The 25,891-nt window shown below is 38.4% G+C and overlaps 1 protein-coding gene across 2 annotated transcripts in view; it reads right to left on the bottom strand.

Moving 5' to 3' along the window:
- Nucleotides 1–546: 546 nt before the first annotated feature.
- ITGB1 (integrin subunit beta 1) overlaps nucleotides 547–25,891 on the bottom strand; it is a 42,805-nt gene continuing 17,460 nt past the window's right edge. The window contains exons 1-16 of one of the 2 annotated variants that reach the window (XM_033520584.1): nucleotides 23,884–23,901; nucleotides 23,626–23,695; nucleotides 23,281–23,366; nucleotides 21,567–21,789; nucleotides 19,433–19,603; nucleotides 18,880–19,118; nucleotides 17,527–17,682; nucleotides 16,428–16,523; nucleotides 15,508–15,597; nucleotides 14,729–14,869; nucleotides 14,407–14,609; nucleotides 13,177–13,415; nucleotides 11,515–11,737; nucleotides 10,529–10,761; nucleotides 8,728–8,894; nucleotides 547–1,816 (exon numbers count right to left, since the gene is read on the bottom strand). In XM_033520584.1, coding sequence (XP_033376475.1) covers nucleotides 1,751–1,816; nucleotides 8,728–8,894; nucleotides 10,529–10,761; nucleotides 11,515–11,737; nucleotides 13,177–13,415; nucleotides 14,407–14,609; nucleotides 14,729–14,869; nucleotides 15,508–15,597; nucleotides 16,428–16,523; nucleotides 17,527–17,682; nucleotides 18,880–19,118; nucleotides 19,433–19,603; nucleotides 21,567–21,789; nucleotides 23,281–23,366; nucleotides 23,626–23,695; nucleotides 23,884–23,886 — 2,406 coding nt within the window. In that variant the 5' untranslated portion in view covers nucleotides 23,887–23,901 and the 3' untranslated portion in view covers nucleotides 547–1,750. Of the gene's footprint in view, nucleotides 1,817–8,727; nucleotides 8,895–10,528; nucleotides 10,762–11,514; nucleotides 11,738–13,176; nucleotides 13,416–14,406; nucleotides 14,610–14,728; nucleotides 14,870–15,507; nucleotides 15,598–16,427; nucleotides 16,524–17,526; nucleotides 17,683–18,879; nucleotides 19,119–19,432; nucleotides 19,604–21,566; nucleotides 21,790–23,280; nucleotides 23,367–23,625; nucleotides 23,696–23,883; nucleotides 23,902–25,891 lie in introns of those variants that run through there. The other variant, XM_015619051.3, reaches the window with a different exon arrangement.

Here is a 25,891-nt window from a genome sequence, read left to right as displayed (position 1 = left end):
CCCTACTCCCACTGCATGGAAACCAGGCTCCTGACCTGGGATGGGTCATTCAGAACAGATCCCAACAGTGCCTCAGCACAATCGAAGTACCAAGAGCTAGAAAAGCCCCAATGGACCATACAGATTCCATGAATATACTTCATATTTTATTACAAAGTGTCTGTGATAATCTAACAACATTATACTCTTAAAAAAATTCAGGAGACTTTATTTTCCTACAAAATGCAGCAATTTTTCTAATTTGCTGCATGTGGTGAAAGAGTATTAACCAAACAGCCCATTTGCTGGAACAGTTATTAAACTACAGAACTTTTCTAGCACACAAGCAAATGAGCTCAGAGGGCTTTACACCAACATCCCCTGCACATAACACGGTGCTGCACCCACCCCCTGGGCATTTTACAACAGCTCATATTTGTCACCCAAGATCAACTTAACTCCTTTCAGGGCATATTTGGTATTATTACAATTACAATTATTACCTTGCAGAGACACAATTCCCAGGTTTTTGAATAGTGTCAACTTCTACAAGATAAAGAGACAAGATCAAGTATTTTAAGGTACTTTTATTTAATAAATAACTTCAGTAATAGCACTGTAAAAAGTGAACATCTGTTAAAATAAAAAGGCACTTAAAACAAGAATATGACTATGATGCAGTTTGAATGGTCAGAGGCAAATATACATGGCACATGTCAAGAATGATGTGTGACTCGTCATATGACAAACTATGCAATCTTAGCTACAGGGTAAAGGCAAATTTACAGCTAAGACTGCTCAAAAAAAAAAAAAAACCAAGGAAAAAAAAGCTTGTGTTGATACAAAAATATTACAAAAAGTATCGCAACCAAATACGTTAGGAAGATTAGAAGGTGACAAAGCACCAGGCTTGAAAGCAAAGAAACATTACAGAATAAAGACACAGCATCACGTAAGGCCCTTAGGTGATCTGAGGATGTCTTGGTAAGGTACTTCATGATACTGCCACCCAGGGCTTGAATTTACAAAGAAAAACTAAGCAAGTTACTGGTCAGCAACTTCTTCAGTAATGGCACATGTTTTAAAGCTATTTTTTCCTTCTTAACATTCTTCTCAAAACCTTTCATTTTAACCATAACCTGGCAATAGGCAACTTGAAAATCAAAGGTAAGTATGCACACGCTTTTCAGTCTTTTACACTGCTCCCTTCCAGCTCACTCAACTTACCAAATACTTAATCATACGTCCAGCACGTCAAAGACCAATTAACCACCAGCTCCATGCTACACGAGTTTAATTACATCTGCAAACTCAAGCCCTGATTTCCCTGTAAAGCTAAAAAGTTTAATACTAAATGGCTAGGCAGAGCCCTCATGCTGATTGCTTTAACCCCTTCCCTCCCAGTCATGCCATGCAGCATCACGCCCTGCACAAGACCTGGATTCACAGCATGGGAATGGGAAAGGTCAGAAAGGCACCATGTGATCCTGGGCTGACTAGGCTACATAGTCTCAAGTTTTTTTGTCCAACCTCTGGCACCAAGTACTCTTATTTGCAAAAAACAAAACAAAACAAAAAAACAAACCAAAAGAAAAAAATTTTTAAAAAATTAAAAAAAAAAAAAAATTACATATGGTACATTTTCACACAGGAAAACAAACCTATATGTAATGAATTAGTAAAATCACTGCAGTTTGCCCTAAATCTATCTTATTGTGACTACAAAAGTTGCTATACTGCATACAGTGTTGTGAAGTTATACAAGCAGTGTTCATTTTCCCTCATATTTAGGATTGACCACGGTCGTCACTGCACTCTTGTAAATAGGATTTTCACCCTAGAAAAAGAAAAAGAAAATATATTAGCATTTGAAGACATGAAAAAAGATAGGTGTTTGCAAGAAGCATAAAAATTAGCATGAGAAATTACCCATTAATGCTTTGTTTGTACACACAAACAGCTTAAGTCAAACTAATTTTCCTTCTAGTAACTTGAACAAAGGCATGCACAGCTAATATATAAAGCAAAGGGTTAGCAGGATCCTGTTCCATTTGCACCACAGAATTCCTTGGAGGAGGCTGAACCTCGCAGGCTCATCTTGGGGCTCAGCTATCACCCAGAGCTCTTCAGCCCAGAACATTTTATAAAGAAGAACAGAATTGTAAACAACATTGTTTGACTCCAGGTCTGACCACAGACCACATTCTGCTATAATAAACATTTAAACAGCTTATCTTACATTGTAATTGAATTCTAGAAACAATGTGGCAAGACTTCTAGTATTTTGCTAATACACAGTCAATATTTACAGTGAACATTCAGTACTCATCATTCTCATTTTATTCCTGTAGGTCTCCCCACCCCCATATAAGGGCAAAATGTACAGAAAAAACAAAGAAACTTCTGTACTGGTGCAGATGCTGTAATAAAAAAAATATTTCTAGTGATATGAGACAAGCCTACAGAACAATTGCTTACATATCTCTTGCTGAGATTTAAAACCCTCTAAATTAAGCTGTTTTTAAGCTTCCTTTTTTTTCCCAGATTTTCTTCTATCTCAATAAATCTTACTCCATTTATGACATCCTTGCACACCTCAGATGAACAGCGTGCACTCAAAATTAACAGATAAATTTTCACAGGAGCAAGGACCACTGCTAGAATGGCCTGGAGCTGCAGCTCTGAGCTCTTACCACAGCCTGAACCTCAGCCTAAATGAGTCTTGTCTGCCAGCATGAAGCTCTTCTGTGCACACACAACTGATTCCTGAGAAAATCCAGCTCAGTGCAGCTGCCAGCTCGAGTGCTGTTCCGGCCAGGGCTGTATCTGGCCTTCAGCAGCAGTAAGGAAACCTCTGTCCCTTTGAAGTTCCTCCCATGCAATCTGAGATGGGCTATACAACCACATTGATTCAACTCTATTAATATTCAACTCGATTTACAATATTTCAGGTTAAACCAATTTTTCCTGCACTCAATTAAAGGACACACAAACATCAGGTGTCTATTTTTCAGGGTCATAAACCTGGAAAATCAGCTAGGAATACCACAGAACGTGCCAAAGGCAAGCAAGAACCTCAATTGGTTTTCTCATCACAGTTCCTGGGAAGCTTGCTGCCTTCTGTCTGCAAGGCCCAGCATAGGAGAAGTGACTGCTCTACCCCAGCAACAGTGGCTGCTGCTGAGGGAGACCCTGCAGCTGCTGCCATGGTTCCTTTCGCAGGAAAAGGTTATTTCTCCTCAGAGCCAGCTTCTCCAACATGCAAAGAACAAGGAGGGGCATCCAGTCTTGCCTAGATCCAAGAGACTTGTCCAGCCAGAAGCTGGACTGCCAGACAATGGAAGTAAAAGCTCTGTGTTCAATCTTCTCAAGATCTGAGTCAGTGTTACTTGGACAGAGGTGAAGGAGCAGCTGGGTGCTCAGTGCTGCCTGTACTTCACAAATACAGCTAACAGCAAAGTCCCTTCCCCCTGCTGTCAGTTCCCAGGCAAATGCTGTCTTGACTAAATCTGTGTCACCTACTGGTCTGGGAAGGGAGGAGGAGTAACATTTGGCTGGGTTTTTTAAAATTTTAAATAATGGACAATCATGTGATGTGGCTAGTTCTCAGACAGACTAATTAATCAAAGCAAAATTATAACCCTCCATGATATTTTTAGCAGAAGGTTTGCAATAGTAATATGCAAACAAAATGGGAAAAACATCCAGGGATGAGGGATTTATTCTGGTACTGAAGTATTCTCTTTATGCCTCAAAGTTCTTGTACATTGCTTATTTCCTTGACGAGTTTTAATGGAGAATTCTTAAAAATATAAATATAAACCAATAAAGTTCATGATGCAGAGGAAGTCTGTAAGCATAAGAGGCTGCATCATATGCAGAGCAGAAGTTACTGTAGAACTCTTCAATGGCAAGGCATTATGTAATACTTCTCACACTGTGCTGTTAGCCTCCAACATTTTATAGAACAGACTCCCCCCAGCACATATAGCGGGTATACACTCACATCTAGTTGTAAAAGACAGAACTTCTACCAGATAGTCTAGGAATGGGTCTAAAGGTAAGGACAAAAACTTGGAAATTTGCTAGGTACTACTCATACAACTAACTTGAACCTGAAATCAGGCTTAAAATACAATTTGCATAATAGGATTGGAAATTTTTTACTATACTGCTTTTTGAAGAGAAGTCAGAATTGAAGTTTTCATGTTCTTGATTTAGCACAAGCCCTATAAGGATACTGAAACTCTGTCCTGCCTTCCCTTGTACTTCTCAGAAGCACACAGTGGGATTTAGGTCACTGGATAAAGCACTGGACTAGCTGTCTCCCCAGGTCAGTGTCTCAGTTCCCATTACAAACACTGGAGATTTAGTCAATATTCACAACTCTTCAGCTTAACCCAACCTGACATTTGATCAGCTAAATGGCTCCTGAGGCTCTACTGCCTATAACTGCAATGCAGGCACCTGATGGATCTGCAGGTTCCTTCCCTGCTTCTCCCTGGCTGTTCCAGCCACACCCCAGCCTTGTCTTGGGCCTGGCTTGGCAGGGTCTCCTGCAGACACCTCTTCATTAAAATAAATATCCACTAATCCAACATGATGCTCCCCTTACTCATACCCTCACAACTGGCAGAGGGTATACATTTTCAGACATTAGAAGCATTCCAGTTTTTTAACTGGGTTCTAAAACATGGGATTTCACACTTGCTGTCTAAGACAACTAGTATGGTTTTAAATATCCCCTTTTCTTTATGCACTGCAGAAAATACAGTTTCAAGCATGCAGAGTTAGGGAAAACACATTTGCCACATGCCCCTACTACTGAAAACCCCATGCACACTTAAACCAAAATTAAATCAACAAACAGTAGCTACATACAAGACTCAGTGAAATACTGAGTGAAATAAAGATGGAGGTACTTTTAAAAAGTACCTTAATCTGAGAATAAAGAGCTATGCTCTTGCAACAATATTCACTTACAACTAGACTGGGCTGTTCAGAGGACAACAGTTCAGTCCACTGTTGCATAAATATGAAACTATTACAGGATGTTCAATTACCCTTCTTATTCCTTTTGCTCCAGGGGCTCACTGTTTCAACAGCCACTGAAGCTATCTCCATAGTGGGTTTAAGACCTAAGTCACTGTTAGAAGCAGAATTAAAACTCATGCACACCCATTGTTCAGGAGCTGGTTGTGACTATTTCCATCCACTAGCCACAAACAGCAGTCACTGAATACAGGAATTTACATGAAAGGGATAGAAAACACGCCAACTGTGCTGCCACATCCAGAGCACGTTCATCATTCAGCAGCAAGGTAAGTCACAGGCATAAAATCCAAATCAGAAGAACAAGTCCCTGCAATTTTGAGCGCTTTGAATTGTTTGTGGTTTTCTTCTGCATTTTAACCAGTAGCTGCTAAAAAGGCTAACCAAATTACTACAGACTTAGTGTCTAATATAAATGTGTTTATCACTTGTGAAATCCAAGTTGACTGAATCTGGAGTCTGTTTGAAGATGCCTAGCAATGCACAAGCTATCCCCATGCAGGACTGATAATGGCGTTCACTACGAATAGCAGCTTTGTGTTTTCAATTTGTGATGCATCTTTTCAGTCCAGAAGAAAAAGAATCCTTAGACTTGCTACAAGCATGATTCCACCAAAGCTTTTATAGCTGACTGGGGTAGAACCTGGGCCTTGAGTATTGACCACCAGGATGCTGTGGCATCATCTGCACCACCATGGAAATGTCTGAGTACCTGGTCCATGACAAACTCCATGGTGCTGCAGTTCCCTCACCAGCACATCTGTGGATGAAGGCTGTGGGAAAGGAAGGGTCACAAACTGCACAAAGTTTATTTGTGTATGCACACACCTGGAGGGAATCCACTACAGTGTAATTTTCATATAATGGGATTTTAGATGACTCTCCTGCCTTGACATTACAAAGCAACTTTCATCTAAATGGGAGGCTATGGCGATTATCTAAAACCACCAGAAAACCTTACCTACAGAGAAAAGCAGGACCTTGTTTTACATCTCATGGCTCACCTACTCTGACAATTCTGACCCCCTCCTTTCCGGTGGTCCATAAGAATAATCCCACCTCCCTTCTCTCCCGAGACTTCTAATATTTCTATGAATATCAAAAATTATAAAGTCAAGTTTAAAAAAACCCAAACCACACCCTTTCACACTTTAAACCTTCACATCTGAGAAAACCAAAAAGGCAGAAGTCAATCCCTCCATTTACACCAGAAGAAAGTTTTGCAGTAAATACATTTTGAGGAGAAATGGCAGCACCAAGGACATTACATCCTGAAGAGTCACAGGGCAGAGAACAAGAGCACAGAATGGAAGTTACACACCGTATGGTTTGTTAGGTGCTTGTCCTGCATGCAACAGAAAGTACACAGTTAAGTGAATGGCAGAAGAACAGGTAACAGAGACTTAACCAGATGGAGTATGTGGTGTTAGAAAGGACTAAAAACTCAATTTCCTCCCCAGAACAATTGGCTCTGGGAGAAAAATAAAAAGGAGGTGAATGTGGTTGATGTAGCAGGCAAAAGGAATGTTTTTTACAATCTATTTTGGATGCACTGGAAAGTGAAATGATTGCAAAGAGAAAAGGAAACTATATTTAATCAGAATGCTACACAAAGCATTTGGAACTGCTGTCACAGTGAGACCAAGTAAGAGCTTAAATAGTCTCAGTTTCTGCTTTCTCCCCTAATTTTTCCTTTACAAAATCTTTCGAATGCAACACTGAAAAAGGAGACAGCAGACAGTATAAAATTAGAGATACAGATCCTCCCCTTCCATTGGATTCTAAAAAAAAAAATAAATCCATGGATGTTTAATGGATGTGCTGCCTTTCCAACTTCTTTATTCCCCTCCCTCTAGTCTCATCTCTGCACTACTTTCTCTTAGTGCTCTTGCAGCATCTGTTCTGCATCTCAGCCCCCCTTTCACTCCTTCCCCAGCAGCTGAAGGTCCCAGGGAAGGAGAACACCTCGAGCACCCATGGAGGGCAATCTGAGAGTCTGCAGAAGGTCTGATCACTTCTGCTTCACTGACTTCCTCTCCTGGATACTGCTGCTACTCCTGGTGTGCTGGGTATGAAGAGAACTGACCTCAGCAACTCCAATCAAATGAGGTGCTCAGGCTGAGTTTAGGGGGAAGTAAGAAACTGAATGAAAAATGCATCTAGAGGGGACAAGAATATTTCCTCCTGCCCTATTAGTGTTTCATTTTTATGGACACCCTAAAGCTGGCTACATTACAAGGACTGTGATATTACCAGGTTCAATAGAACTAAGGATGAAAAAAATAAGGTGCATATTTAATTATATGGTAGAGTATATGCATTTCATACAATACAATACAATTTCATATAATTACAGACTAGGTCTATACTAGGTTAATAAGACAAAGCAGTTTACAAAAAAAAAAAAGTAATGCTACTCTGCATGTTCACAGAACCATTCTAATAAAACAAATGATATTTGTTAGCTGGGATATTTTAGGAGTATCTAATCTAGCTTAGCAAAAATATTGATTTTAAGCAAACTGACTGCTGATTTCAAGAAATGGAAGACAAAGCATCCCCTGTGTATCTCTCTACAATCCAAAAATATTCTTCAATCTTAAGAGCTGTTCTATTATGTATCCACACATCTGCAAAAAAATTGCTTGTAGAATAGTTGAAGCCAGTACTGGCAGTATTAGTAAGTAAGCAATCTTGCTGTCAAAACCAGTTAAAAATTTTCAAGCTGCATTCTTGAAAACCCCACAATCAAAGCAGCAGCAGGTACACTGAGCAAGACTCAAACTGTGATTAACTGACTGTGACACACAATGAGTTTGAAGTGACATGCAAAGGGGGAAAAGAGGAAAGAAAATGAAAGGAGATACAAACTGAGACTCAGAGACCAGCTTTACGTCCATAGTTTGGATTCTTGAAATTGTTAATAGGGCTCTTGTATATTGGATTTTCTTGCTGAAGTAAAAGAAATGGTCAATGTCGAATAATTCAACAGGAAAAGAAAAGCAACATTCTCAACTATCACTGAAAAAAAATCATGCTGTATATAGAGTGTTAGTAATTTTTTTACCCCCAGTACGAGATTAATCGATTTTCTTAAATAAAACCAAAAGGCTTCCTAGGAGAACTTTTTACAAAGATATTTTCTTATCAAGCACATGGGGGCGTTGACTTCTACAGAACTGTAGTGAAGAGGTTCTTGATTAGCAGACTCCTGACACTGCCCAGAGGCAGCAACTCTGTAGTCTACCAAAGCCTGTAGACCATAGGCTTGTTTTTCCTGCACATGTCTCTGTTGGCAAAGAGCTGGGAAGATTTCAACAAACCAGCACCAGCCGTGATTTTAAGACTTTATGGAAGTTTCCCAACTAAATCTGTGTGAGTATTTATAAGATTTACTCAATGAGTGCAAAATTTTCTTCTTTGCTTTCTACAGAAGTGACTCATCTTTATAATAAATGTTCTCATCATATGCTGTAAAGTGTGGTAGAACTTGCAAAGCTGAACTGTTGTGTCACCATCACATTTTCTTTCTGAAATATTATTTAAACCCGAGTTACTACTCTCCTTTCTGCCTCAAGAAATACTTCTCTAAGAGGACTGGTTGTAATCTGAAACACTTTAAAGCATGTGAACAAAAATCTTCTATTTTTCCTCCGCTACTGCAGCTTTTATACATAGAAAAGCTTCTTGACTCACCGTATCCCACTTGGCATTCATTTTCTCCTTTTCAAATTTAGCAAATTCTCTTCTGTCATGAATGATCATTAGTAGTTTCCAAATCAATAATAATGCAAGTCCAATAAGAACAATTCCAGCAACCACACCAGCTACAATGGGAATGATGTCAGGACCGCTGGGGCACTCTGGGGAGCAAAGTAAGGGAAACATGATTTTACAAAATGGTAAAGGTAATGCATATCCAGGAACTGTTAACATTTGATTTTGTACTGAAGCTAGTATCTTGAATATCAGATATGCCAATACTATTTTTCTTGCAAATATCATAATTTTTTGAATACATAATTCCTGTAACATTCCAGCTTATTTTTATCCTTCTAATTTGTGTTTGATCTTAGCAACAGAACAACCTGTTCTGATGATAAAGTGTATACACTGCTATTTATTTACAGTATTAAGAGCAAAATAACTGGCAATTGTATTTAAACATGCGAGAGCTCCAGGTCAAAGCTGTGACAGCTGGAGCACAAATGCTGAGCAGCAAAACCGGCCCCACACACAGATACAGAATATCCTGATTTGGAAGGGACCCACAAAGATCACTGAGTCCACCTCCTGGCCCTGACACAAGACAAACACAAAAGTCACACACTGTGCCTGAGAGCACTGTCAAAACACTTCTTGAACTCTGTCAGGTTTGGTGCTGTGACCACTTCCCTGGAGAGCCTGTCCCAGTGCCCAACCACCCCCTGAAAACCCTTTTCCTAATACCTGACCTAGATCTCCCCAGACACAACTTCAGGCCATTCCCTCAGGTCCTGTCACTGGTCACAACAGAGGTCTTCCCTTCCTCTTCCCCTCACAAGGAAGCTGTAGACTTCCTTGCTCCCTTGTGATGAGATGCAAGGTGATTTAAAATGGCTGACACAGAAATAATAATCCTCCAAATTAAAACCCAACTCCACTATTAACGTAGAATTCCCAATAATCACAAACTGAAGAAAGGCTTTTGCAGAGCTCAGCGCACAGACTGAAAGAGTCAGCAGCAAATTAATGCAAGTCCTGTGCAATAGAACAACTGTGGATAGAACACAGCTTCCCCCACACTGCAGACTCCCTATCTTCATAGCTGCCTCTGCAAGAACGAGGGAGTTGGGAAGGGACATGACAGGAATTCCTTGGGAGCCAGTAAGGAACAAGTGTCTGCTCCACAGAACACAGCTCTACTGGCCAGAGCTTGTTCCATCAGCACTTGTATGGCACAAATTAAGGTGCCTCCTCCTGCATGATGGGCTTGATTCACCTCTGAGCTAAGGCAGCAGCAGTTTACACATGAAAAGGTCAGGCCCCAAAGGCGTAGGACATGTATGGCTTGTCCCAGGAGACAGAGCTCAAGTTCCTCCTCCATACTGTGGACTACTTTTGTAGAGAATTTAAAACATTCTAATTTGAAGCAGTATTTATTTCTATGAGCCATTGTTTATAACCTGTAGCAGAAGCTTAATAAAAAAAATTATCAAAATTTATCTAAATAGGACTTGCTACAAGAGAGATAAAATAAGCCCGAGTACATCAAGTGCAAAGAGGAAATGTTACAACAAAGACACATATCTGATTTACCTTTTGTTTCTGAAAAATCTAGACCAAGGGAGACATATGTTTTTCTAAAGCCACTCAGACATGCACAACTCTCACTGGGGGAACAGGCTCCTGTTTCTGAATGCATTTAACTCACCCAAATGAACCACAGGTACTTTGTAGCACCCAACAACTGCACAAATTAACAACTAAGGAGGAACAGGCAACAGCTTGCTCCTACCTGGGGTCTCCACCACGTGGACATTGGCTTCTCCATTTGAGTTGACAGAGTAAGTGAAGTAGAACCAGCAGTCATCAACATCCTTCTCTTTGCAGTGAGACAGGGGATCGGGCTGGCCGGGCTGCGGCAGCTTATCCCGGCTCTCCACGCGCGTCATGTTGAAATGCATACATTCCTGGGAACACGTCTCCTTCTTCTCTCCCTTATCAAAAGCTCTGCACTGAACACAGTCCCTGGGCAAGAACAAAACAGAAGTAGTACTTTTGAATGTGTTCATGGAAGATATCTAGCATTTAATCTAAAGAAACGCTAAGGAGAAAACACAGGGAAAAAAGTCCAAGAAAACCAACCCCTTTGCCACAGAGGTTAGGAAAAAATAAAGCAAGACATGGCTTTGTACCAGTCAGAACATTTATATACCTTGAGACTAATAAAAGCCCTTTTCATGAATTCCTCTTTCCCTGAATGACTCACAGGCTTCAAGGAAAGACAAAACCCCTAACTTTTTCAACACCTCTACCTGGGAGATGAATACTCTCAAGAAAAGCCACTGTAAGAACAGGGTAACACAGGTTATAAAGAACAAACGCAGTGACAAGCTTTACAGCAGGGTATCAGTGAATAATTCATTGAAAAAAGCAGATTGAACAGGATTTTTATACTAAAAATAACAAAGCTTTTTCTCAGCACAAAGTGAGTTGCACAGGAATCTGCTAAGCCATTAATCCTAAACTTATTTCAAAGTTTTCATGAAGAAAATGCAGGCGTATAAAAACCTGTACTTCTAAAGGGAAGGATGCAAATTTCACTGGCTCACACAGTTCTAGGTTTAGTTTTTGACTGTTAAGTTAGTAATTTCAGTACTATTTCTTTTAAGCAAAAAGCTTAGCTGAAATTTTAACTATCAAAAGCGTTGTTTTAAAAATCCTCACACATCACAAACTCAAAACACATAGAAGCTGGGACTTGTTTTTCTGGGTACGTACTTGTGCTCTGCACAGACACCGACGCAAGTCTGACACATTTCACATGTGGGGCCTTGGAATTTGGGATCTGTACAGTTACAGGTGCCACATTCACAGGTTCCTCTTCCATTGCAAATCTGCCCATTCGATGCCATACACGGTGCAGTATCCAAGGAACAATCGCAGGCGCTGCCAGTGAAGTTGGGGAAACACTCGCACACTCTGCACTTACAGATCCCATTTCCTGTGCAGTGAAAAGGTATTGCAGAGAAATCAAGTTAATATAAAAAAACCAGTGACAGTGAGAAATAAAGGTGTACCACCTCAGGGTAGATAAAAGAAAAAGAAACCATGGTGGAAAGACAATGAATACTCTAATGAATTAAGAGGTACAAAATAAATATTAGCTTCTTGAGAGACTACTTACAGGCATTCATCCCTTTTCCCATTTTCCTGTACATTCAGATTTCCTTTCATAAACAGAATAACATGACTTGGGAATATCAGATGAAGACTAGTATAATGTGATGACCATATTCCCCAGGTGGAGAGCATTACAGCACAGCTTCAGTTCTCAATCTTGTATGCATACAGATAAATTGACTGCTCCTGTCTTCATATCTATCACTACACAAATGTATAAAGACTTAAAAAGATGAGGGGTGCACTAACTGAGTATTCAAAACACAGAAAATTGAAACAGCTTTGGCTCCACAGAACACCAGTGTTCAGCTGCAGTACTTCTGATCTCACACACCCAACCCAACTTCATGCTCCTTACACTTCCCTGCACAAGAAACAAGATGCCTTTATACTGATCTGGAAGACAAGGAAAGATCATTAGAGAAGGAGCGGTATGGCCAAAGAGAATAAAGTGTTTCAGTGACATTCCTGTCACCATGTATTCTGGAACATCACCACCACTGCTCCCATCCTTTGTGGAGCAATAGTGAGTGGATTCTGACCAAATCAAACAAATGAGGTATTCTCATCACTCAGAGCTTAGTGGCTTCTCTGTTTTATTTTTGCATCACAGACAACACTGAGGTTAGTAGTTATACTCCTGCTGGATATTTCCACATGCAAAGCAGCAAAATAATTTAGACACTGGCTGCTGAATGTTTTTTAAATTGCTTTTGATTTCAGGAATTGATTATCATTGAAGTCTTAAGCAGTCTCCAAGTGCTTAAGGTGTTTTTCTAGATCTTGCACATTCTAGCCTTCATTTACCTTTCAGAACAGTGTCAAGCAATTCACTGGTATCCTGTCAAGCACCAAAGCCAAGAATTCACTATTACAAGTAAGCTGAGGGCATTCTCTCTTTCTATTGACACAGTGGTTACACTGAGCCAGTATAGCATTACAATCTCAGAAGAGTTGTTTCAGCCCTCTTTACTGTAATACACGAGGGTAATTCTGCAATTAACAGCAGAAGTCAAGTTCACTTTACACCCCTGGAGCTGTGATTCAAGGAAGGTGAAATGTGCATTGACAGACTACATGCTCAGAGAGCTGTTTTATTAATAGACAAGTGTTTGCAATCACTAAATCTGTGAGTATCCTCATCTCTGCTATCGAGTGGCTTTGATCTTTTAGCTAAGTATCCCTACTCAGCTGGGTAGAGAAGACAGACTTGCAAACTACTGACCAGCTGTGCCTGCAGAAAGCTGAAGCATCTCTCACCTCCACAGATTAAACCATTTGATCGATCACAGTTGAAGTTGTCACATTCACAGTATTTGCCAGAATACACCTCATTGGTGTTTTCCCTTTTCTTGCACACGCATTGTCCACAAATACATTCTCCATTGTTACTGCAGATTTCTGTGCTGTTCTCCCTCCTGCAGTAAGCATCCATATCCTCACTATTTACTTCATCTGTGCTACATTCACATAGTCTTCCAATACGTCCTTCATTACATCTGCAAGGTAAAAACATGACTGAAAACATAATCTTAATTGAAAGTCACACAATAGAAGGCCACAAGAACAGCACAAAGAACAGGAGTAAAAGTGATGACACTCTCAAGGGATGTTCTGACTTAAACTTCAAATGAGGTTTCCAGCTGACAGCTATGTACCAGTTCTTGAAGGCACTGGAGCAAACTGGACTGAGCTGCTTTTATGCTGATTATCTTACCTGATGTTCCAGGTGAGAGACTATGTGTCACCCCCTCTAATTAAGTTGTCACACAATTATTAATCCCTCTCTCATGTGATACAACAATAATTATTTCTCAAGTGACAGCAGCCATTCCCTGTAGCTGCTGACATATTTCAATGAAAAGGTTTCTGATTATCAGCAATTAAGCAGGAGGGCAGATGATCTGCAGAGCTTCCAAACTGAGATCTTCAGGGATCAGCACTTCTCATTATCAAGGGTAAGATATAGATGAGCAAATGGAGGCTGCTCCTGTGCCCATCAGTGATCGACAGACTGTTAAGTGGTGTCCATCACAGACAAGAGATCATTGGGAAGCTGCTGCATTTACAAAAACAAAAGGCTGTGCTTATCCACAGGCCTGTTCTTGCCCACATGAAACCAAGTGGACACCAGTGGCAGTCACACCAAGTAAAAGAAGTTTTTCTACACAGATGAGAACAATCTTTTCTCTGTATTTAAAAAGGAACACAAAAAACGGATCAATATCCTTTAAAGCACTGACTCAAGGCCAAATTTGAATTCTGACTAATACAATAATGCTGATCTAATGATCAATATTTAAGCATAGGGATTATTTGCAGAGATACGGCAGTATTTCAAAGTATCCTAAAAGAAACAGGCCCCCAACATCAATTCTTGTTTCACTAAAAAAAAAAAATTAATAAACCCAAGTAAATCCTAATTAAGGAAACAAAGATCTTGCTCGTATTTCTCTTTTGCAAAAATAAAGAAAACGTCTGTTTGTTTACCTGCACGCACCACATTCAAATGTTCCATTTCCTGCATGGCAGGCTGGACTATTAGGTTCTCCTTCACTTTGACACTGACACTCACAGATGAACTGGAGATTAATTTCCAGTTCTTCAGTGAATCCCAATGGTTTAATTTTAATAGTTTCATTTTGTTCTTTCTTTGGACATTCATTAGCTGTTATATTAATCTCAAATATAACCTGAAAAAAAAAAAAAAGGAGTGTCATGTTACTACACATCTGTACTATTAAAAAGAAATGCTGTGCTGGACACTAAGTGCATTTTTTATTTGAGCAGCAGCCCATATACTCTGAGTTACCTCATCTCCAATTGAAATGTTAGAACACTTCCTTCCTTCTTCTTGTGTGCCATTCACTCCATTCTTGCAGAAAGATTTGTAACTGATTGTCACCCCTTTTGGTAGCTTAGTATTTTCCAGGATAACCTCTGAAGAAAGGGACTGAAACAACAGTTATTACCTAACTTCAAACTGAGTTGCAGAAGTGTTTTGTTGAAGAACAGATATTAAACAGCTATGCCCAGTCTAAGCACCAACCCCACAGACACACTGGAATTATTTAAGTTCCAATGTGCTGAGAAACACCAGCCCAGGGCTGCCCAAAGTCACACCGTGGTTACCCCTTCTCATGTCTGAACTTGTTACAAGGTCAGGACAGGTTTCCACAGGCACTCATTTACCCCATGTGCTCCAAAGGAGAGGTGAATCTCATTTACACACAATGCAGCAATGGAGAAAATATTGTGGGGCCAAACCCAGCATAATGGCTTTTTTTGCCAACACTTGGAAAGAAGGAAAAAGTGAACAAGTTGAAGAAACAGCGTGGGTTTGGGTTGTGAATTTTATCTTCTGAAAGTGAAAATGTGGATGGTTAGTTTTCTTTGTAATGCCATTTTAAATGGCTTTAAGAGGGTATCATTTTACTCATCTAACCTCTTATTGCCATAGAGTCTGAATGTTCAGTATGGTTTTACAGCAGTGAGGATATTTATAGTGTAAAATACTAACCAGTCCACCTTGGAGTCTCTGCTTGAAAAACTTAGGAGCAAAAAACATTAATAAATAAAATCTGAACTTACATTGTATGCATCAATGATCAGCTGAATCACATTGCTGGAATTTGAAGACAGTGTCCCCACTGCTGATTTTGGTATCAGATTTTTCAGTTCCTTTCAATATTGACAAAAACAGAAGGAAAAGTACAGTCTTACTGGCAAACAAAGTATAATTTTCAGTTTAAATGGTGATATAGTGTGTTAGTGGATTCACTAGTCAAGTACTTCAGCAAACAAAGCTGGGTTGCCAGTGATGAATACAATTTTTGAGGTTATACACAGCCCTACTAGCACAAACTCCCAGCCTTTTCTTCTCCTTTGCATTTTAACTCTGATTTTGGTAACAGAATACTAAGCCCTTTTCTTGTACATGTTGACCACAATCTCTCTTCAACCACACTTGGAATACATTAAAAATAGATAGGCATAATTTTCCAACAAAAAAAAAAAAAAAAACACCAAAAAACCCCCAACAATTTGAATACAGTTTATAAAAGAACCCCAAAACCAAAAAAACAGGTTAAAAGAAGGAAAAATATGCATGTCCTTTACAGAGTCATTTCCTATTGCACAATCACATCCAGCAGTTTAGTTAATTTTAAACATGGGGTATATAAATAGAGCACAAGAGACAAAATATGTTCTTTCATAACTGTGTCCCCTGGATTTAGTGTCCACACCCCCCTCAGCTATTTTGCTGTAAAAATGTTCACAAAAATTAGAACTGCAAATGTGTTCTCCACTCACTCATACCTATATAATGAATAGCAAGGAGAAGGGGCACTTTCTCACTGGAAATTACAGTCATTTTTCATTTGAAGAAATAAAAAACCTTAATAATAAAGTATGTGGGTAGCAAAACATTACTTCCATGATCACTTACTTCCACAATTACTTTAATTTCAAATAAGTCAATTTTAATGACTTCAGAGTAATTTCTTTACCTTATAGACTGCTTGAAACTCTTCAGTAACAGCAAATATTGTCTGAATATTGTTCTCACTGAGTTTCTGTACCAGATGAGCAATAGAGGGATAATCCTAAAAAAAATCAATCATAAAATTAAATTCTAATTTGAAACTTGTTGCTAGAAAATAATTGAAAATACTCTGACATCATAAATACAAATCTTCTTTAGAAACATAAATACAACTCCTAACTAGCCAGCTCATCCCGAAGTATGAAAGAAAAACAATCTCTGAAAACAAACAGGCATTGGTAAGATCTCATATGTGCCTCATGAAGATAGGTGTTTCTTCACATGGACATTATCACATTCCATGACATGTAAAATGTTAAATCCTTAAATTCTCAAAAAATTATCTTCAGTCCCTCAAAACCACTACTTCTTGCACTGTTTCACAAAGAAATGATGAAATAAAACTGAATTAATTTTAGGCCTTTATTGAACAATTTTCACTCAAAGTTGGGAATATATGAACACACAAACTTGGTAAAGCTTATTGTGGTTACCCCATCTGGTAAATATTTCTCTTTGCATTTTTGACTGATTTCCCTTCCAGTAAACCACAAAGGCAATGTTAACCATACTCTTACCATTAACTTTGCATCATACAATTTCAGTCTTAAAAAACTATCCAAGCGGATAGTTTACAGTATTTTTCACTAATAAGCTATTCTAAATGAAAACTGGTGAAATGATAAAATAATGAAACAGCCATCACAGTTTTCTAGTGGAAATACAAGCCCATCACTTAGGAGTTGGGATCTATGATCCTTGTACATCCCTTCCAACTCTGAATATTCTGTGATTCAGTGTGGCATACAGGATTATTAGTCATCAAAAAGGTTAAAATCCAGCAACACATAACCACAGCAAGAAAGGTGCCATTTCTTGAAATTTTCCAGTTAAGACTGGATTAATTCTTGCACATTTGCATTAGTTTAGCTAAAGTCACTTCATGTAAACAGATGAACTTTCTAAGACAGTGGTCTGAAACTATACCAGATAACCTAATGAGTTATTTTGATCTTAAGCATCATAAAATATTCATTTCCCTAGAAGATGATATAAAGACTTACGTAATAGTGGCTCATTGTGTACACATTATTTTCCAGATGACATTTCCCATCATTTGGCAGAACAATTCCACCAAGTTTACCATCTCCTGCGAAGTGGAATCCAGCATCCGTGGAAAACACTAATAGTCTTGTAACATTCCTCCAGCCAATTTGTTCCTTGGGAAAAACACAATCAGATTTTTGGTATTTTGTACCAAATTTATTTTGAAGCACTGGGGACCAACACTTGAGAGGGAAGTGCATGGAAAAGGAGACAGACTTAGGAGAAGCCACACTGCGAAAGTGTCACCCTGGAAAACATTAATTCATGCAAACCTTGGAAACACTTATGTTTCATTAAATGTCTGCTCCAAAATATCTGCTGCAGGTTCTTCATCAAAGGCAAAAAAGACTATTTTTGAGAGAGACTCTGTTCAGCTCTCACTGGAGTATCTGAAGAGTGACAGGGTTTAGCAATCAGGCTCTTCAGTGCCAGTTCCACTCCATGCCCTGACCAGGCAGCCCCAGGGCGCTGGTGTGCAGCACTGCTGCACCACTGAACTGCCCAGCACCACACCCTGAACAATCACCTGGCTTTGCCAACCTAGTGCTACAGCCAGCACAGTGCCTGCCAGAGGACTGGCCCACGAGCATCCTGCTTCACAACTGCAGGGCTTAATTATCTAAACTGCCCTTTCCTATTTTTTTTAATTTTTCCATGGAGCTGAAGCCCTAGCTAATTTAATGAAAGAAGACCATGTAAAAGTGTCATATACTAACAGATAACACCAAAAAAACCCTCGAAGATTAACACTGCACTTTTAAACCAAGACTCCAGATCATTTCAGAAAGTCTTGAATCCATTGATCAACAGCAAAAATAATACAGTAACAAAGCAATAAACTTAGATATTGCTTTTTTGAGATTCCATTCTGTACATAGAATAGTCTGTCAAAAGGACAGAAACAAAGAATCCTTAGGCCCACAAAAATAAGTAAAAAACCAGTTTTCCATCTACTTTCTGAGAAACTAGTAGAAGTTACAATACACCAAATTTCTGCAACCACAACCACAAGAAACTTACAGATCTTTAGAATAATCTGAGAATAATTGCTTACTCAGGATCTCAGACACTTTTAAGCAAACCTGACTCTTTCTCTATAGCAACTTTAAAAGCTTTGTCTCTACATGCTGTGATCACAACCTCTGTTCAGCACTTTCACATTTCCCAGTTTCATTCACTCACTGAATTCTTCCTCACCAACCCTGTCTTGCTTGCAGGAGGTGACATATTCAAATGCCAGCCACCATAAAACACTAATGCTGCATTCAAACAATTTAATCTAATAGAACAATAAAAAACAATACACTCACCCCACAAACTGCAACCTGCATTATTGCATCAAATCCACCTTCAGGAGAATCTAAGTTCCCAGAAATGTGCTGTTTACCTACAAGTTCATTGAATTTGTTTCCTTCACTGGTAAGGCTGAGTACATTTTTATAGCTAAATGGACTTGTACAGTTCTGGTCCCCTGTGCAAGGATTTCTGAGTTTGGCTGGGGTTGTACTTATATAAGGCATCACAGTTTTCTCCACAAAAGAGCCAAAGCCTAAGAAAAGAACAATAAAATCCCTGTAAGTTGAAGAATGGAAGTCTCATTTCTATTATCACACAACAGAATTCAAATGCATTATTACTTAACCAACATCAGAAATAGTTCTTATATTTATGTCCCATCTTCTCCGCCAATGCCAAATACTTTTATGCTGTTCAACAGGTCCTATGTATTAGAACATCTGCCATAATACTGCTAAATTGCAAAAAAAAAAAAATACTTTTCATATACAATCATGTGAAAAACATCAGGAAGGAAACCTGGGGGGGTTTAATTTTTCTTTTTTTGAATAGGCAAATCTTTCTTACCAATCCGAAAGTCTGAAGTTATTTTTTCCATCTCTAACATCAGAGCGGTTCCGAGACTTTTCACATTCTCTAAATCATCTTTCATAGAGTAGGAGAGGTCCATAAGATAATAAAGGTCAATGGGGTAGTCTTCAGCTCTCTTGAATTTTAATGAAAATGTCTGGGGTTCCCCTGTTTCAGAGATTAAATAACAAACAAGCCATTAAAAATTCCATAACTGCACTGGCAAGAAAAATGCCTTTCTAAGGAAAGGCTGGAAAATCCTTACGAGGGTTTTGAATTACAGGTGATTCTTTTCTCCTGTTGACTGAAATGCTTAACATCAAATTATGATGAAAAAAATGTCAACAAGTGTTTCAAATGTTCAGCTTCATATTTCCAAGGTAGTTTATCTCCCCACAGAAAAATCAGCATGCCAAAACCCAAGCTTCTTGTACTTGCTGCAGTTTCAGATCTTCACACTTGCAATCATTCTAACAATATTCCTGTAAGACCTAATAACACAATTTTTCAACATCTATTTTCATCCAAGATGACTTCAGTAATTCTCAAAAGTTATAAAACCACATTTTTTAAATAGGTTTATAAAAGTAAAATGTGTTCTGGATGGAATATTGCAGGTTACTTTGAAATTACCAAGCTCAGAGCATAGAAATGGCAGTGAGAGAATAGCAAGTTAGTATTTGCTGTGATTTTAAGCCCAAACCCTGCATTTTACCTACAGAAGAATGTAGTCTCACACTGATGCTGAAAGACAGAAGGATTACACACACATACCACACACTCCCTTTCCCAGAAACTGGAACTGTATTATTTAGCCTGTATTTATGAAATAAGGAATTAAAGCAATAACATTTCCTGCTCCCCTTGGTCATTGAGCTTAAATGGTAATATTCCTGCTACTCAAGTTGGTTTAATAATTAGGAAACATTTGCTAAACATCAGCAAAATTAGTATAAATGAGAAAAACATTATATGGGCAAGTTAAATAGCACATGGATCACACAGGTATATAACACAGTTTTCACAAAAAGACCTCCAAACAACAAAACAAAGGGGAAAAAAACCCGTAACACAAAAAAACCCGGCACAAAAATATATTTAAATTTTCCTCAGCTAATATTTAAAAAAACCTGCACAGAAAGCAAGTATCCCCCTCTGCAAGTACACAGTCCCTCAGAGGACTTATACCAATGGAAGTGCTTACAAACATCTTCTGGGTAATTAGATTCTGGTTGCCCAGGTCCCTGCTTTGTTCTGATGAAGAAACTTCTGTGTCAACAGAGGAACAATAATTGGGTTTGAAGCAAAAAAGTTCACAAAGGAGCCATACCAAAATTGCAAAATAATTTTGATTACTTCCCTCTCTACCTCATGCTGAGCCTGCTTCACATCACCTTCCAATTATTATTGCAACTACCAAAAAGCAGCTGACCCCAAGTACAAGCTCTTCCAGGAAAATACAAGGCAGCTGTTCAATGTGTCTACAGTACCTAAGAACTCTCCTTGAAGACAACCTCCATTGTGCTCAAGTGAGCCACAGTCCTGTTTCTCCCTGTCCCCTCATTTGAATGTCATAGTTCTCTTTAGGGGCTAGAAATGGTGCACAACTACTTTGTTTTCTCATTACTGTGGTTTTATGTCCACATCTTTAGTCTCTGGAAGTGCTTTACCTAGCAATCCAAAAACTGTGCTGCCTAACTACAAAACCACTTTGTTCAGACACACAGACTTTCAGGCAAAAGCAGCACTTCAAGCAAAAGGAAACACTCTCATAACGTAAAAGTTTTTGCTGACTCCTCTTTCATCCTACACACTGTAGAAAATCAACTACAAAATACTGAAAACAAAACAATTTTACCTTTCTGATTCATCTAACAATCCATGTTGTATCAATTTTCTCCTAAGTTCTATTGGGAAAATAGAACAAGTGATAGCATCTAATCTTTCTTAAAAATAAAAGAGTATTTGGAGTACCCAAACACCTGGAGCTGAATTGAATGGCTCTGCTATCATTCACGTTATCTGAAAAATAGTAATTTCTGAAACAAAATGGTTACACACACAAATAAAAAAATGCAGATGTGGTGGGGACAGAAAAATCATCCCAAAACTGGAACGAAACTGTGCTTACCAACTCTTAGAAGCAGTGATAATTTCTGTGGCTGAATTTGTGTAATGGCTTCTGGTCTCAGCTTCTCTGCAGCACCTTTCTTACGATTTGTTACTTCTCTATTTTCGAGCAGCTGTTTGTTGCCTCTGGGATTTTCTATATCTTCCAGAGGGCAGCCTTTACTCTTCAGTGCTGCTAAGTCATCACACCGGGCAGATGTTGGCTCTCCTTCTTGCAAAAAGTCCTAGAAAACACAGGCAAAAGAGTATCAAGTTCACAGCTATATGAAAGTTGTTATATTCTACCCACAAATGCTCTCTCTACAATGATCACATCTTTTTTTTCCTCAAAGTTCAGTGATAAAACACATGGTCTTGAAATATATTAAATGATACTACATACATTCAGTGACTACTATTTACTCCAGGAGTTTGCCTCTACTAATACTTATTTGTGTATAAGATGCAAGTATGAGAAAAAAAAAAAGCCCAATGTCACCTCCATCAGAAGTGGGACATCTCTTTAAAGTGGCTACTCTAAAACTGACTGCAAGTAGAAAAATTTTCACACAGTTACCAATAATGTGAACCTACTTATACAGCATGCTTTTAACGTTCTTTCCTTTTTAATTAAGATTGTATAAGTATACCTTGGTATTCCACAACAAAGTAACAGCTATATGCTAACAGAGCAGGGCAAAGACAGACAAATCTTTATTTTTGGGAAATTCAGCCAGAAAGTAATACCCATAAGCAAAACCAATCCTTAACTTTGTTCTGAACAACAAATTATCATTACTTCAAACCTTAAAAAAGCTCTAACCTCAAATATAAATAAATAAAGCTTCTAATTGAGAAACTTGGCAATTCTGATTCTGCCTCCGTCCCCAAAATATGCATATAAATAAATATATATTAAAACCTGTCAGTTTTTGATGACACAGACCTACAGGAAATCTGATAGATCAAGGCTAAATTACAAAATCAGTCAGTTTAATTAAATGTTGCAAATTTATAAACTGGTTTGGGGAATAGTAAGTAGGCAATATATAGAAATAAAGATGAATTATTATCTCCTAGCAAGAAACAGGAAAATTTGTCAGTATCCATTAGCAAACCAAAGAAGAGCTATAGAAAACATTTTCTTCTGTTTCTAACCTGAAGATGATATGCCAGCATACACTGACATATCTTATATTTTGTAGTTTCCTGACTTAATTTTTTCTTAATCTAAGAACATACCCTTTTTGTTTCATAATGAAACAAACTACCCACCCCCAGAAACCTATCTCCTACTCCTCAAGTCTACCAACAACAGAAAACAAAAATTTGAAAAATTTTTTTGAATTTTCAAAAGAAAAAAACCCCTTTCAATCTCTTTCCCTGCTCCACCTACATCTGTATAAAATTAGCTCTTACTCTAATGTCACTGGAAGAATATAATTAGCATACTCAGACTGAGTCCACATTGGAACAATTTTAAATAACTATGAGATAGCCTATAGGGTCTGTATACACTTAGGATTTAGAAAAGTAGAACTAAACACATTGTAAAAAACATTTATATTTAAATCAGAAAAATTATAGTATTTGATTTTTTAAGTACAAATAAGTACTGAATTGAAGAAGTAGAGGAAATTACTATTAATGAAAACAGACATTTCTAAATGGGTATTCACTAAAGTTTGAAACCAAGGGAAAAAATCAAACCATAAAGAGATTTTTGCAACACTTACTGTTTTTTTACACCAGCCACAGTTTGGTCCTGCTTGTATACATTCCCCACATGACTTTGCATTAGCTTTTATGCAGTCACTTCCACCTAGTGAGGAGCACAAATCCGTCACTTCACTCATAGAAAGGTGTTCACAACAACAGCATTTCACTTTGGCTCGCTCTAGCTTTGTAAGCTAAGTTCCAACTACAAAGAGGTTATTAACATGAGATATGACTGACCTACTGCCATTAACATTTGTCTCACTATTACCATAGTGAGGATGTATTTATCCACATAAATAACTGCTAAACAGATACAGTTCTAAAGTAGCAATTAACTACTGCAGTGCAATCAAGTGCCTTACCTTGCTGGGCAAATCCATTCCATATCAAGCAACAGAGGACACCAGCACATGTGAATAATTTGAAATTAGTCTGGAAGACAAAACCAGAAATCAAACTGGATGATTTACTGTAATGAGAAAAAAACCAACAAAAAAACAAAAAAAACCCCCACAAAGCTGCGGACATGTAACTGTTTGAGAGGAGACAAGGAACACAGAACAAATGCAAATCTAATTATGTTAGTTGTACCAGCTAGACAGTTTTGCCCTGATACAAACCATATTTGTGGTCTACACTGTATTTAGAAGACATCAAACAGGGTAGCTTCTTAAATCATTATGAAATGCTCTTCTGCTAGGTAAACCAGAAAGCAATGAGAAATTTGAAAACACTGTTCACTTGAGGGGAAGAACCCAGACCAATCTTTTAACACCTTATAAAAAAATATTTATGCTCTGAGTATTATCACAGAGAGATGTCTAAATAAAACTACCACATCAATACAGGACGGAAACAGAGCTTCTATACTCGCATCTCTGTTTCAAGATAAACACCAATGCCCTTTACAAAACATTTTCTTAGGAATCTTCAAAGGGCATTTTACAGATTAACTTTGCACTTAGTACAACAAACTAGAAATTTCCTTTCAAAACATGCACCATAAAGCATCCCTGACATAAACTCTACCCATTTTTTCTTCTTTAGACAACAGAAATTTAATGGATACCACCTATATAAACGAAAAAACACTTTATTCAGTGCTGTAAGTATTAATGAAAAGCTAAATATTAGCCTTTCATTTTTTTTTCTACCTTAATAGCAGGTAGTTAGCCAGGGTCAGTTGTTTTTTTTAATTTTGATACTATTTTAAATTCCATTTATCTTTTATTTGTTATAAGAGTTCTGAGAACTTAGATGATAACGGCGTTTCTTTGAACACCCTAAGAAGTTGTTGCTAATTAAAGCCTCTCCAGTCATCCTGGAAACAAAAGTATTCTTAATAACTTTTTGTTCTAAAAAATATCTTGCAGTACAGCCAAGGGAAAGTGAATTTGGCAGAATCTCCTAAACTGAACATGTACTTTTTCTAGAAGATGTACTATTTTTCGTACAAATTAGCAATGAAGTAAGCAATGCTCAAATTAGCACAGCAGCTGAGCTTTGGTTTTTGCATGCTGAAACACAGTTGTTACTTTGCACATCCATCCAGACCTATCAGAGAAGGGATGGCTGCTCCAAAATCTGATGGGGAAAGTTTCAAACAGAAGCCAACCCTTTGCTGACAAATTGTATCCAACAACAGTATTAGATGGCTCATATTTTTCTGATAAATCATTTTGGCTTGCTTTTCGGTGGATGCTATGGTGAGAGGACAGGCAGTGGAGTTTAGACACAGGAGAATTAAGAGAATATCCTGTTGAACTACTTTGATAGATATTATAAGCACAAAATAAATTACTGGTTCAAAAAAGAGGATAAAACTGAACTGTGAATTACGTCTTACTTAACTTTTGAACACTACTGACCGTATATATGCAACTAGAATTTCTCTCTGCACATTGCTGCAAGTGCCCAGTCCTTCATTCACAAAAACTTTCAGCCAAGAACACTCTTTTATTAAGTCCCTGTATAAGCAATCACCCAAATTCAACGTGTGCAACCACAAACCTAGATCAGAAGGGAATGGTGACCCAAAGAATGTGAGCAGGTGGAAGACAGATGAAGGGACTAAACCAAAGCTTGGAAAGACAGTGGTTACAATGGTTAGGAGCTCACCTACCAGAGCAGGAGTCTGGACAGCAAGTCTTTACCAGGTTGCTCAACTTTTACGTTCTTCTTTCCTGGTTTTATGGTAGGTATGTTGTTGTAGCCAGCAAATCTTGCTTCCCACAAGTGAAAGGATATTTTGTTATTTGAGAAGTTTTGCTTTTAGTACAGCCCAGAATGGGCTGGGCTTTTCAGTAAGACAAAAGGTAAGCTTGCTGGCACCAGCTGAGTACCATCTTTTCTGTCAGCCTAGACATGAAAACTATAAACAGTTCACCTTTTTAGGGCACACTACGAGTGGGTGCACAGCAAGTCCACACAGACTGTATAAATAAGTCAGCAAAGATCTGACACAGTGCTAAAGCTATGATTAAGACCATTTGGAAGAGAACCGTTCCAGTGGAAATGCATCTGCATGATGAATGCAGTTCTGGGCACAGAGTCCCGGTGAAGTTAAGAAGGAAAATGTCCTTTTCCATATATGGCTGCGCCAATGCCTCTCCCGGAGCGACGCACACA

This window comes from Parus major, chromosome 2 (assembly GCF_001522545.3).
Source record: "Parus major isolate Abel chromosome 2, Parus_major1.1, whole genome shotgun sequence".
NCBI lineage: Eukaryota > Metazoa > Chordata > Aves > Passeriformes > Paridae > Parus > Parus major.
The sequence above is the reverse complement of the archived record's forward strand: the minus strand, read 5'-3'. Positions and strand labels throughout refer to the sequence as shown.